This window comes from Perca fluviatilis, chromosome 17 (assembly GCF_010015445.1).
Source record: "Perca fluviatilis chromosome 17, GENO_Pfluv_1.0, whole genome shotgun sequence".
NCBI lineage: Eukaryota > Metazoa > Chordata > Actinopteri > Perciformes > Percidae > Perca > Perca fluviatilis.
Genome location: NC_053128.1, coordinates 15,578,217 through 15,593,139, shown reverse-complemented (window position 1 = coordinate 15,593,139; position 14,923 = coordinate 15,578,217). Strand labels below are relative to the sequence as shown.

At 40.8% G+C, this 14,923-nt stretch overlaps 1 protein-coding gene across 1 annotated transcript in view; it reads left to right on the top strand.

The window, feature by feature from the left end:
• Nucleotides 1-297: 297 nt before the first annotated feature.
• trabd2a (TraB domain containing 2A) overlaps nt 298-14,923 on the top strand; it is a 64,810-nt gene continuing 50,184 nt past the window's right edge. Inside the window, exons 1-2 of the mRNA XM_039778790.1 lie at nt 298-999; nt 2,424-2,984. Of these exons, the coding sequence (XP_039634724.1) occupies nt 895-999; nt 2,424-2,984 (666 nt within the window). The 5' untranslated portion in view covers nt 298-894. The remainder of the gene's footprint in view (nt 1,000-2,423; nt 2,985-14,923) is intronic.

The window sequence follows — 14,923 nt, the reverse complement described above, 5'->3', positions numbered from 1 at the left end:
ACTGAAGATATAAAAGGTAACGGTATAGGCTACTGTGAATTAGCTGAAATTAAAAAATCCTGATAAAATAGGCTATTGACATTAATTATGGCTTTAAGTTATTGTGAATCTTAAAGGTGTGTGTGTGTGAAAGAGAGAAAGAGAGGGGTATGCAGGCAACCCAGGGGGTAGGTAGAATAGAATTGCCCGACAGATGCTCACACACGTCAGAGAGAGAGAGAGAGAGAGAGAGAGAGAGAGAGAGAGAGAGAGAGAGAGAGAGAGAGAGAGAGTTGCAGATACAGACAGCGAGGACTGGGCAGACAGACAGAGCAGAGTGCAGAGAAGTTTGGACTTTAAAGTGCAAGTCAGCGGTGCAGTTTGCTCATTCACACCAGTTTCATCATCACTAACGATCCCTAAACAACTAGGAAAATTATCCAGATTTTGACTCTTTTTTTGGGCTCTAGGTGCGTTGACGCGTACATCGACCTGTTGGTTCAATTCAATTCTTTGGATAAACTCGCGCAAACTTTTGCAAAACGCCGCGAAGAAGGCAATTTAGAGAAGGGAGTGTGGAGAGAGCAGCCTCGGTGAGAGGCTGATGTGACCCTGCGTAAACTCCAACGTCCATCTCTCTCTCTCTCTCTCTCTCTCTCTCTCTCTCTCTCTCTCTCTCTCTCTCTCTCTTCTCTCAAACACACGTGAAACAGCAGCAGCGTGTCCGTGTCCAGGGCTCGAGCCAGCATGACTCTGTCCGGCGGTTTGTCGGATACTTGTCAGCTCATTTTACGCGACCGCATGGAGCCGGAGATGTGGAAGTAGGCTACTTCATCCATGCTTTCTGGGGAATAGTTGCTGCAACACGTCGGGAAGTGAAAACAAGCTACCGTGCACACTTTGGAGAGAGCTACGATGCGGGGCACTTTGGGCGCATTCATTCAGTCCTGTGCGCTGCTGCTGGTCCGAGCAGACCAGTGGAGGCTGAAGGACTCCGCCAATTGCGAGCTGAACAAGAAAGTAAGTCACTGTGAAGCGAAAATAAACAGGGAATTACACTGCTCAAGTGCTGCAGTATGGTTATATCCACTGTAAGTTATTATCTCTCAGAACTGCCACATTATATTTTATATTGCAGTAGCTATAATGTGTCAGTCAGTAAAGGAGCCCTAAAGTGCCATTCCCCCTCTTTTTGCTGTTTGACAGGCTACTGTTCACCTTTTCTACATCAGGGACACAATATTTGGTCCAACTTCTTCAGTTGAACCTCTCTGTGGTATACTTGTCTAATTTGTGTATTGTACTGGTGAAAGTCAGCCTTGTCTTGTTTTTTGTATAGGTTTGTAACTAATGGCTATTTTCATGATTGATTTATTATTTATATCATGTTTTTTTTCAATGAATCTATTACCTCTAAAATGAGGGAGAATATTTTAAAATGCCCATCACAAGTCCCAATAGCCCAATGTGTTGTCTTGAAATCGTTTACAAAGAAATTCAACTAATAATCATATAATGATCATTAATAATGATATAAAGGTAGCAAATTATTTTTCTGCTTGATAAATAACATTAATCAGTTATCAAAATGATCTTCTGTCAGTCGACAAATTGACAAATTGAGTCATTGTTCCAGTACTAGTTGTGCGTATTGGCTTTTAGGTCTTTACACACTCTAGATGTGTGTATTTGGGGGAAATGGCATTCATTCAAGACTTGCTCTGTCCTTTTGTCCCTTTTATTGATTAGCTTTCATGCAGTCAATCACGCTCTTTAAACTCACCCAGAGCACTTCAGGAAACAGGAAGTGGGAACTTTCTTAGCTTAGCTTAACATTCTGGGCTCACAGTCTGACAATCACTGACATGTGTATTGTTTGTTTGGCACCTTGGTCCTAAGTGGCCTGTTAATAAGTCATTATCAGTCTGTCAGCAGTCTGTCTAATAAACAGCCTCTCACAGACAAAGTGGTGGCTTGGTGTCAGACAGGCCCAGGGTTGGTTCATGTAAAGTAAATGGCATAAAGCAACTTTTAAGTCAAAAATGCGTCGTCCTGCTGTTTTTGTGAATTTAGCACCATTATTCTGTCTGTTTCCCGATTTCTCTATCCCCTATATGGGGATATCATCGATATCATCAGGTTCTGACTTACTCATATTTACGGGTAAACATGTTATAAAATTAAGCAACAACAATTTTGAAAATCAACATGGCAAACATTTACTGGTTCCAGCTTATCAAATGTGAGGATTTCCTGATTTTCAGTGTTGAATGGAATTACTTTGGGTCACAAAACAACAAGCAATTTGAAGACAACTCCTTGGACATTTTAAACTATTTTTTGACATCAATAAGGCCATTAATAGATCAATCAGAAAATAGTCAACAGATTAATCAATACTGAAAGTAATGTTTTTTTGCTTCTTCTTATTCCCCCACCCCCAGCAAACTGACTTAAATTCCTTCCTGTGGACGATCAAACGGGACCCTCCCTCATATTTCTATGGTACAATCCACGTTCCCTACACGCGCGTTTGGGACTTCATCCCCGAAAACTCCAAGCAGGCCTTCCAGGAGAGCAACATCGTCTACTTTGAGCTGGACCTGACGGACCCTTACACCATCTCAGCCCTGACCAGCTGCCAGCTGCTCCCTCAGGGCGAGAACCTGCAGGATGTCCTGCCCAGAGACATCTATCGGAGACTTAAAAGACACCTTGAGTATGTAAAACTCATGATGCCTTCATGGATGACCCCAGATCAGAGAGGGAAGGGACTCTATGCAGACTACCTCTTCAACGCCATTGCTGGGAACTGGGAGAGGAAGCGTCCCGTTTGGGTGATGCTGATGGTGAATTCGTTAACCGAGGCAGATATTAAAACACGAGGGGTGCCGGTGCTGGACTTGTACCTGGCCCAGGAGGCCGAGAGGATGAGGAAGAGGACGGGGGCTGTCGAGAAGGTGGAGGAGCAGTGCCATCCACTCAACGGGCTCAACTTCTCCCAGGTGAGTTCCGGCCTGTTTTACACTTGCATCCTGTCAGCAGTGTTTGGAATTGTCTCTGTGTTTCTGTGTGACCAAACAAGATAACGGTGTTGTATTGACATAAAAACTAGCCTGTCTAATACTTATGGCTGATTTTGTTTCTAATTTTTTTGTCATACACTGTCAAGATATGCATCATTGCAGTTTAACAGTCCAGAAACTATTTTATTGCATTCATTCTAGGGATAATCCATTCATTTGCTGTGGTTAAGGATAAAGAGATGGAAATCATGAATCACTTTGCTTATTCGAATCACATCGTTCAGTTTAATTCAAAATGAGTGAGCACATCGCCCTTCATCAAGCTGCGACGTTCTGTCTGTTGCTAGTCCAAGTCCGAGTAATTAGGTCCCGACATAGTCCGGAGTTTCCCTTTAACATATGTACTACACAACCGAAGATTGTCCGTGTCAGATGCGTTCTCACTTACTGGAAATAGAGAGGTGGTCGTAAAAAAATAATTTGGTCATAAATAGTGCTGTCAAACGATAAAAATATTTAATCGCGATTAATCACATTAATTTCATAGTTAACTCATGATTAATCGCAATTAATTGCACATTTTTATCTATTTTAAATGTCCCTTGACTTCTTTTTGTCCCATTATATTTTCTCATTTTAATGCTCTTATCAACATGGAAAAGTGGATCGGCTTGCTTTGTGCAAATAATTTTTTTTATTGAAAACAACAATGGCATATACGTAGTGTTCAATTTCACACTAACATTCACACTTGGAGCTAATAATCTGTCACACAATGTAACACTGTTACCTCCATTTTCCATTGCAGATAGTACTGCCTCATTCCTGAGGCGAGCATGGCTGGTCGTCATAGCGACTGCCGTGGGCGTAGTTTGGTAGCGTTGCATTTCCCCATAGAAAGTTTCCCCCGACTCATTTCCTGGTTGTCCTTCTTCTTCTAAACTCAAGGAGAGGGGTAACTTTTCCTGCTCCAGGTTTCCCACCGTGGTCAGAAAGAACAGGGGAGACACTTTGGTTCTCTCACTATGACTCTAGAGTCACTTCTCGCTCCGAAGCTAATCGCCGTGACGAGCCTACTTCCGTACGCGCTGTCACAAGCCCAAACAAGTGTGTGAGGCCGCGACGTGTCGGTTTTGTTTTGTCCCGGGGCACAAATACCCGCCCTTCAATCACTACTATTGGCCAGGCGTCCAAGGTAACGTAACCCCCATTTGTTCAGGTCCTATCCCTGACCAATTGGCTATTCCACCTTAACCACTTTCGAGGTGAAATGCCTAACCCCAACCAATCGAGCTGCTTCAGGCGGTCGTGGCTGCGTGGCCGTACGAAGTAGATTTTGCTTCCGGTCTAGCTAGATCTGAAAGAACGTTAATCTCGCGATAAAAAAATTGACGGCGTTAAAATTAGTTTGCGTTAACGCCGTTAATAACGCGTTAAACTGACAGCCCTAGTCATAACAACCGAGTCTCGCCGTTCCTTGAATATGTCTGACGTTTTCGATTTCATGTAAATCACCCTTCTTCTTCAACCATGGATGTTTGATTTTTTCTGGTTATGTTTGAGCGGCATTAAACGTCATAAACCTACCCACTCACTTGCTGTGAATTTTCACACATTCGACAGGAGATTATCATATGCCAGGGAGCTGGCAGGGTAAACACTGTTTGATGTCCGTTCCAATCTATGTGATATTTCTGTATTTTGTGTTTTAGTGACTAAAATCGACCTTGGCCTCCAACTTTTGATGTTGGTCGGGAGCGTAATACAGACAGAAGAAGCTCTGTAAAGTACACTTCTCATCATGACATTTGTTCATGGACATGCAACCACCACATGACCAGTGTATAATACCCATGACAAAAAACAGCATATACTTGTTTTTCACAAAAAAAGTGTGCTGCATTCTCCCAAAAATGGACCCAAGCAACTCCCTTATGGAACACCGCAAGATATTTCTTTGCAGTCAGAAAAACTGCCATCGAAGAATACTCACTGTGCTTTTCCAGAGAGGTCTTTTGGCAGTTCCAAAAAAGGATTTTGCTGTATGAACGTCTCAATAGTTAGGAATGTATCTGTACCTGCAGCTCTACGTTAGCTTACACATATCTTAATCACGTCCACACGGAGAGGTTAACAGATTTTACATTTGGGGAAAAAACAGCACTGGTATCAGACTGGTATTTGGTATTGGACCAGTTTGGTAAACAGAATGGGTGAAGGGGGAGAAAAAGTAAGCTTTGTGCAACCCTACGGTATATCTCGTGTGTGTTACGGGTGTCAAATGGTGGTTGCTTTGTGACGCAGCTGGTGAGTTTACCCTTCACACTTTTTAGGTTGTTTCAATAAACTCAATGTCAAATCTACTCTGCTGAAGTGGCTTCACATCTCCTAAAATACACCAGCACTAAGATGTGTAATGCAAATGACAGATGAAAAGACCAGATGTATAGATTCAAAGTCAATTTTAATTTTTTTTTAAATAACGGAGGCCTTTAGTTTGGTCTTTACCTCTCTTTCCCATAGCTTAGTCGGGTGGAGTTAATAATCAGCTGTACAAACATTCAGCCGTGCTCCGCCACGTTCTTTGTTATTAAAGAAAAATGGATCCTAATGACTCAAGTCTAAAATTGCCAGAAAAAAAGAAACCTTGTTCCCAAAGCACACTTAAGTCCCCTTGTCTGCCTGTCTGTCTGTGCCCCTCGGTGACCCTTTCAGTATTACAAACATCTTTCAAAAGCAGCAGTCACTATGAAATCATGTTGTGTATTATTGAGGAATTTCTGCTAATGCTGGTCAGGAGCTAAGGGGATTACACTTGACCATTTACCCTAACACCCAGAAGCTTAAAGTGTTGTTATTTTAAAGCAGCTAAGTCTTGTCGGCCCTTCAGACTATAAGTCTCTGCCCAAACCACCCAGCAGCACTTTTATTAGCATTCTCTTAAGTCTAAGATGAATAATGTTTAAGTCTTGATTTTATTCTCTGACTGAGATGAGATGATTCAATTTAGCTTAACACTTCTGTTAGGGAAGCATTTTCACACGATGAGCATTGAAGTCATGATTTCTCCCTATTACACTCCTTTTTGTGTTATGTTTAAATTAGTAGAAGTGTTCTGGACGTGGCCGTCGTCACCAGAAATACTACAGCGGTTGGTTTGGTTGACATTTTTCTGTGGTTGTGCAAATAATGACTTTTTCAGAAGAAAAGGCAGGTTATGTTGTTATACAAAGTGTCAGACTTTGATATTTGAGACTAGGGTTTGCATCACATCTCCATCGTTGGTTTTTCTTTGAGAGCTGGATTTATGCTTGACACAAAGGTTAACAGGATTCCAGACATAGGTACCTATGGCATAGGTTTCAATTTGTAGTTCAGCGTCAGATTCCAGTTCATTTTTTTTAAAGATTATTTTTAGGCCTTTATTTCCGCAGGACAGATGAAGACATGAAAGGGGGGAATGACATGCAGCAAAGGGCTGCAGGTCGGAGACGAACCCGCGGCCGCTGCGTTGAGGAGTAAACCTCTATATATGTGCGCCTGCTCTACCAACTAAGCTAACCCGGCCACAGAATCAGAAACAGACGCGTACATCAGCTGTGGCGTACCTACGGAGCCGCCACAGGTAGAGTGTGACCGCTAACCTAAAGGAGGTGGCAGACCTTCATACATCAGTTTCATAATGGTCATATTGGCTCTATCGTAATTTGGAAGACATTGGCAAACTATTTTGCCGTTTAAACATGGGGACTTGCTGTTATGGATATAACAGGAATAAAGTGGGTGGCTGAAATTGGGTTTGTCAACAGGGCTATTAAGAGAGAAAACCTCCCATCATCACGGCTTTCATTAATTAGGTCCACAAAGCCTCCAGAGGGCTCGGCAATAAATTCTAGTGTCCCAGAATCAACCTCTACCCTGACACTGCACCAGCACAGCACACTGCTTGGCACTCCGTAATTTCCACACTTGGTTTCAATCTGATCAACAGCAGCTTGATGAACGCCTTAACCGGGCTGGCTTGTAACAGCCCGCTTGATATTTCACTAAACATTTTCTTTCACAGTTTTCGCAGTGTAGTTGAAAAGGGCAGTTCAATTTAAAGCCTTTTAGCTCAACTCAAGTGTAAGATGTCCAGATATAGTGTGATGAGTGAGATACACACTTGGCAAAACAATACTGCCGCCTCAGACGCCATTCTTGACTGAAAGTACTGTTTAATGAGGCTACAGCTAGTGAACCATGTTTACGGTCTGTAATAGTCTCTGCAATGTTTTCACTGGCCATTGACATCTGGCATTAAACATAATTTAGAGGAAAGGGAAAGGCAAATTGAAAATAAAATATTCATGTATTGAGGAAGACCAAATTCCTCTCCTCTTGCCTTTGTTAAAACCTGTGCACAGCTGATTGGATGAACGCATCGCTCGTCGGGCTGTCACTGGTCTTAGTTCCTGATTTCCACAGTGGAGAATCGTCGTGATGGCTGTTCTGGAGTCATATAGATATCTAGTTCTGAAGAAGTTTGGGGTGAGAATAGGCTTCATATTAACCTCTACAGCACAGTTTGAATAGTTGTTGGTGAGGTTTGGGAGTTTTAATGAGGTGGTGAATCCCACAGGATGTTTTTAATGTCACTGAGGCACTGGAGAAATTGGTCAGCAGAGTGGAGCCTTCAGCTTGTCGATACGATCTTTAGCTAACTTCAATGAGATACAGGCTCTCATCCGACCTTGTTTTCTGTTTTGTGTCACGCTGCTCTGATTACAACTGCAAAGCAAACACACACACTGTGATGATCAGTCACCTGCTGAGCTGATCCTGACGCATCGCTTCTTATCAATGTGGCGGTTTGACAGTTACATTTAATATGTGGCTATAACTCATATTTTCTCTAAAGCGAAATAAGCCTATTATGTTTCATAAATATGTAACATTTCCTCGTTGGAGGAGTTATAAAATATATTTTTTTAAATCATCTTTTAAAAATGTTTATTGTGTTCACTTTCACAGTGATTCTTCAAATGCAGTTAAAGAAAGTGTAAAGAAATATGTTGGTACTTAAAGGTGCCGTAGGTAGGATTGTGAAGATCCAGAACTTCTCAGTCCCTCCCCCCCTTTCTGCTAAAGCCCAAATGGTCTCCTAAGCCCCTCCCCCCACAAGAGAGAATGAATGCGGGTGCATGAGCAGTGATTGACACGCAGTTAGACACCCCCCTGGCCCTGATTGGTGCATCTGAACAGGGAGCGGTGGATTTTTGCAAATCACACCACAGGCTGTAGGTGGTGCCAGAGGAGACGGATTTTTTCTTTTTTTATTACCTGCTTCATGAAGTTCTACTGGAACATAGGGTCATTTTCAGCAAATATAACAGAAAATTAGTTTTATAAGTCTTACCTACTGCATCTTTAAGTCCTGTCTTTGTGCAGCTGTGTCAAAGTGCTTAACATTTGTTATACGTATAGGCTATAAGATGCAGCCTAATGCATTTAAAAAACAGGGTGCTTTTTTTTTAATCTCATATTACAAGTGATGTGTCCATTTTTGCCTGCCACTATAAATCAAGCCCATTAAGCTCATTATTTTCAAACCACAATGGATTATACTTTCTATACTGGGATCCCTAATCTGGCTTAGCATGACTGCTCTTATTCTTGCATGGTGCCCCTCGTCTTTTGAAGAGCAGGCTCAGCCTTGCCCATTACACTAAGTGAGCTTGTTGAGGACAACAATGGCCGTATGAAGGCCAGCATTCTCTGACGCTGTTGTTGGAAACCCGCGGGACATTCCACACCTCAGTGGAGCAGACCTGCTAATGAAAGTGTTGTTTCTTTCCTCCCATCACTGGGAGTAATGGTGCATGGAGAGGTGATGAATGCAGGTCTCAGTGTACGTCTATGAGAACAGGGAAGGGGAATGTTTGAAGCCCATTTGGTTCATTCATGACGAGGAGGGACTGGAACAGGGAGAGCTGAGATGCAGACTGAGATCAGTAGAGGAGCCATTAAGGAAGGAAGGCGTGACTCCGTCTCCATTAAAGGTATCATGACGTTACCTCTGTTTGACAACCTTGCAACTTTAGATGTGGTGTTTTCTTTTCACTTGAACTGACGGGCTAAAGGGGCTCTGGATCTGCTGGGCTTCACTAGGCAAGGTCTGATGTAATCCAAACAAAACCCATAAGACCCCCATAACATTTCACCCAATTATCATATTGTCCTGGCTGTGTGTAATTTAGACATTTCCATACCCAATTTCAGAAAGAATGCTCCTACAGTAACAATTGCCTTTGTTCACATGTTTTTACATAACATCTTTCAATATTTGGGGTTAGAGTTTTTAACAGATCATCTTGACCCCTTGGTCAAGAAATATCTCTGAACACAGGGAGTAAAGTCTGTTCTCAATTACAGCAACATGGCAGAGCTCTCTTGGCTAGCGGTTTTAAACTTTAACATTGAATAAATCAAAGTACAGTTTGTTCTTGAATCAGCAGATTTGTGGGAAAATGTCTAGTACCATAAATCAGATCAGAGAGGTCAGGTTTGAACGGACCAAAACTCATTGGACAGGACAGACGCTGTCACAAAGTGTGAGCATCCCAAAACTCGTACACCCTGCACTGTCCCGCTCGTAACGACTGCTAAGTGTGTTGGGTATGTAGACATCCTGGACAGTACAATGACTGTCCTTATTTTCCAGCCCTGCATGGGCAGCTCGTTGGGCAAGCTGCCACTGATTTCCAGAGTTAGCCCACAGAGGAAAATATGTCTCAATCCCCCCCGTTAATGAGATTAGACGGCAAAATGAGAATGATGATGATAATGATGATGAGTAAGGGTGGGAAACTTTGTGAATCCTGCAATTCAATTGGATTCACAAGCTTGGTGTCACAGTTAGATTCAGAATAGATTCACGATCCTCGTTTGGATAAATAGTAAGGAGTGGACTATTTCTTTAAGCTCGTACTCCACAGAAATGTATTCAGAAAATACTTAGCTTAATAGCTAATTAAATTAATTTAATTTCGCTTTTTGAACAAAACTACATGATAACTGTAGATAACTCCAGCGTGTGCATGCTGTACATCGTCCGGGTGCTGCACTTTGTTCTTGTGGTTGAGTTCCAATTTTTTTTTTCTAGTCAACATAACTTTATTAACAACATACAAAAAAGTATTTTTGGCATTTGTGAATCGATTTGAGAATCACAGAGGGTAAGAATCACGATTCATATGTACATTTTATTACCCCCACTTCTAGTGTGTGTGCATGTGTGTATGCATGTTCGGCACTATTTCTTGGATGATTGACTTCCCATAGTCACTACACCCGGACAAAATGTAGTCCCGCACGTGACCCCCTGTAAAGCCACATAGGCTACGTTCGGAATGCTTAATTCGGATTTTTGCATTACCTTTTAAGATGTGGCGTGTGGATGTTTGTGGTTTCAAACTGACCCGCGTGCGCAAAAGAACAATAACAATGACATCAGACGCAGCACGCTGTTGCACTGAAGTTAGGGAGGTTATGGAGGAAGTAAGCATTTCATTCAAAATGTTTGTGTACTGGCAGCCGTAACATTAATGAGCAGGTGCTGAGGAGGAAAAGAATGAAGAGAAAGAGAGCCAAATTGGCTATTTTGGCCTTTTGCGGCTGCAAATTCACTACAGAAGTCTGTGTGTCGGAGCGGTTACGGTATGATCCTTTATAGTTTTGATTGAATTGAAGTATCTCCCCATACACTAATTAGGTATAACACCTCACTCTCCCTCCATTGAATGCTCCATCACTGTTCTCCATTTTGTAGGCCTAGTCAAGTTTTTAATTTTACTGTCTGTAAAAAAAGAATTCATATTTAAATAAATCATCAGGAGAGTCTGTTAGTCTGACTCTCATATTCAAGTTTATGTTCTGCTTGTTTAACGGTTGTTTGGTAATTTGCTCCTAAACACATTTAGAGAGGATTTGAATTGCTATTTTTATTCTCAATTCTTGTCATTTTGGTGCTGGTGATTTTCCTTTGGGGCTGGCTAAAACCAAACGCCAAAAATTCCTCTATATTCAGGAAAAACCCTGTAGTAACAATCTTCTTATCTAATTTTTGGATGAAAGCAAATGTGTGTGTTTGTGTGTGTAAGGGAGAGAGAGAACATATGCTGGCATGATGACAGTATTACACAGCAATACCCTGGCAGCAAATCAGATTAAATCTCATTTGTACCACTGGAAAGAACCAATTCATTAAGTGATCACCAGAGCAGAATGGCCTGCAGTGATGAAATGTGTACATGTGCTCATATGGGTAGACACAGCCAAAAAATGACAAGAACAGCAATAAATCTTAACCTGTTCTCGAACGTATTAAGCTCATTAAGGTATTTGAAATGGGACTTTCATGCTCTGCCAGATGATTGTCTTGGCTTAAGGAATATTCATTTGTTATTGAAACAAATGATTAATCACGCGCACGTGTTTTAGTAAACTGATGAAAGATATTCCAAGTACACGTCATCATATGAGATACTAACAGGAAATATGCAGTTTCTCAAAACCAGAAAAAGTAGATGTTTGAGCAGTGAGTTAGATTAAAGTCAAATATGTTAACAGACGCTTAAACAGTCTTCCTCTAAGATGAATACACATGATAAGATGCTCACCTTTTGCACATGTATTCCTCCTCATATTGTAGGATGCGATTTGTTTCACAAGTTGCTTATTATGTCTTTGTCCTCAAATACATAGTTTGCAACCTTTAATTAGACTTCACTCTACTTTGATCAAAGGGAGTCAACTTTCCATGTTCAGTTGCAGTGTGCTGTGTGTTTGTCCATTGCAGTTGTTCATATAATTGCCTGTATCCGTTTATTATTGTTTACGTCTGTGTGTGCATGAATGTTTGTGTGCACATGTGCACTTCTGTGCATGTTTGCAAGAGTTCATGTTTGTGTGTGAATGAGCGTTTGTATGTATGTGTTTATGAAGTTCTATGGTTGAATTTTCCAACATGTCCTCACAGCTTCCTTCAAGTCCCTGGTTTCATGTGGCACTGAGGTGCTTGATTTCTTCCCCACTGTTGACCAAACAGTCACATATTAGATGTCTGACATTTCCTTGACATTATCTGTCCATCTGTCTGGATACACGACACCAGAGACAAAGATGCTGAGCTCCTTTTACTTCCAAAAAGCGTTAAAAAAAATACCCTAAATAAAAACGATATATATATAAAAGGTTTATAGACAGAAATTGAAGAGTAATGTCTGTCAACAAGTCATCATGAAGAGAAGTGACTGGAGGGGGGGGGGGGGGGGGGGGGGGGTGTTTTGCTTGCTGTATGGACTATTGATAGAATTAATGCCAGTGAGTTTGTTTAGATTGTAAGAGGATTTGAACCAGCCTTACTTCTATTTTTTAGGGGTATGTCCGTTTCCACTAAACGCTTTTCGTATGATCATTAGCAAATCCCCCCTCTTCGCTGCTGTCATATCAAGGTTAAATAATTTCACCAATTTGATTTTCCATTCCTGTGCAAGTCCACCCATTTGCAACGTTTTGTTTTTCAAGTGTATTTGATTGAAAGCGGATCGGATGCAGCTGGATGGTGCCAACTGTGTGCCAAGAAAAAGAGCTTAGATCCTTGAAAGTATATACAGTAACACACTCCAGTGGAGGGGAGTCTGACTTCTGGAGACTGCTGCAGGCTTTTCCTGGTTGTGTAACACAGGCTTCTGCAGCTCAAATGGGGATTTAATAGCTTGTCTCTCTGACTTAACACCGGGTCATGAAATCTTGTGCAGGCTGAGGAGCCTCGTAGCACAATCATTGCTCTGCACCCATGCTAATGTTCAATACAGTAAAATAATCTAGTGCCTGTCACTTGATGCTTATTACCACGATTTATCAGCACTTTTGAAACGTCATAGAAACCTGCATATTGAGGCCGGTACAGCCACCTGGCAGTAAATGATGTACCTCGCTGGCAATGCTTTAGTTGGCCAAATGGGTCCAAGTTAATTAATTAATGAATCAATGACTTGACAAAGATTAATGTATAATAACTCAAATGAAACAAGTAAATATAACTCTGCATGTAATTGCAGATGAAATAACAGATATCTCTGCCACTGCTTTGTTTTAGCAGGCAGTTTTCCACTCACTGTTCCAACATCTGATTGTGAAACCTCGCAGAGGGCGGCCAATAGAGAAACGCATTTGTGATTCTGCTGTTTCGCAGTGTGCCTCCACCTTAATTTAAGTAATAAAAGCTCAGCATCTACAATTGTACTTAACACTCACTAACAGCGGCCTTCCCATATTTAAAGCTAATGTAAGTTATACGTAAGAGCAATTAGAGTCAATACGATGCTAATTTCAATTTGTGTGGTGCCTATCATTCCTTCTATTGTTGTGTTAAATTAAGAGTTTTGCAGGCCTGAATGTGGCCAGGACCCCGGGGTCATTGTTATTACTAAGCTATAACCAACAAGCACTGAATTAGCATGTGACTGACCAAAATGTAGGAGTGCCATACTTGCTCTTTTTGTGGAAAAAAACTAATTATATGAATTCATGTGTATTAAAAAAAATGTCAATTTGCAGAACTGCTGTAACACTGTATCAAAATACAATTGTGAAAAACAAGAGTAAACGTTGAGGTTAGCATATCTCTCTTGTTACATCAAAACACTGCAGACTTCAGTTAATCCTTGATTCAAAACACATATAAAACACCTGGTGTGAGGTGTCCATTGTTTTAATATGTCCCAGAGGGCACAACTTACAATGATAATTACTTTTTTTCCATAATGATACAAAACCGATAAATTTTTTTGCAGGCTGAAACATTAATTCATCACTTTCTTGGGCTTTTAATTGTCACTTGTTAATTAAACTTGTTAAATAAGATAAGCATTTACTTGACTAACAGCTGTCAGTTGCTTTCACACATGCAGCATTTACTATTGACACTTACTTTTGGGACTTATTTAATCCTGTATTAAGGAGATACTGTATCAGATGCAGTAATTTGTCAATTCAACACCAATTTCCATGCTGCCAGAAAAAAGGTGGTCCCCGGAAATGATAGCTAACAGATACGGTGGGAATAATGATCTTCTTTACATGACTATACATCAGTCATGAAAATCTTTATGCCTCTGTTCAAAGCCTAATGTTAAAAAAATCAGACGCCAAGGATATTATCATCTCAGCTGAGGTACAGTGACCAATGAGCAAACATTCTTTAGTCCACCTACACTCACTTACTTGCATATAAGCAACTTTTAGTTCAATAAATTGAAAATTGCACACCTGAACTAACAGTTTATAGTAAAATGTATTGGATTTTGAGTTTTGAGAATCAGGGTCATACAATTTCACCGTAATGAGCACAACTACAATTATTTCAATTAAAATGCAAATAAATAAAAGATAAAGATGTTTTTTTAAGATAGGGGACATTAACCTTTCACAGTTTGACATAAAGTCTTATAAATTGCTACTGGTATATGCTTTCTCTGTACTGGCCAGGTTTGTGGCTGGTCTGCATTAAATCAAGACTGTAGAAAAGAGCCAAACCTGGCTGGACTTCAGCCGAGCAATACGAGGCCAAAGTTGTCCACAAGCTCCCACACAGAGGATTAATAGTTTGTGCTTCCTCGCGGAGTGTCACCTGGATCTTGTGGAAAGGTTTTGTGCAGCAGCCACTTTGTGACTTAATTGGTTTGTTATTTGACTGTAAAAGCAAAGAGGATTCTTTTTTTTTTTTTTTCGACTATTTGCTTTGAGGTAACTTTACTTTTGCATAGAAATGTTGAAACCTGAGACTTTTTTAGCTGGTTAGTTAATAGAAATATACATAGAGTTCACTCAAAAATGCTTTTACTAACTAAAGCTAAAACTAAGTGATATAAATG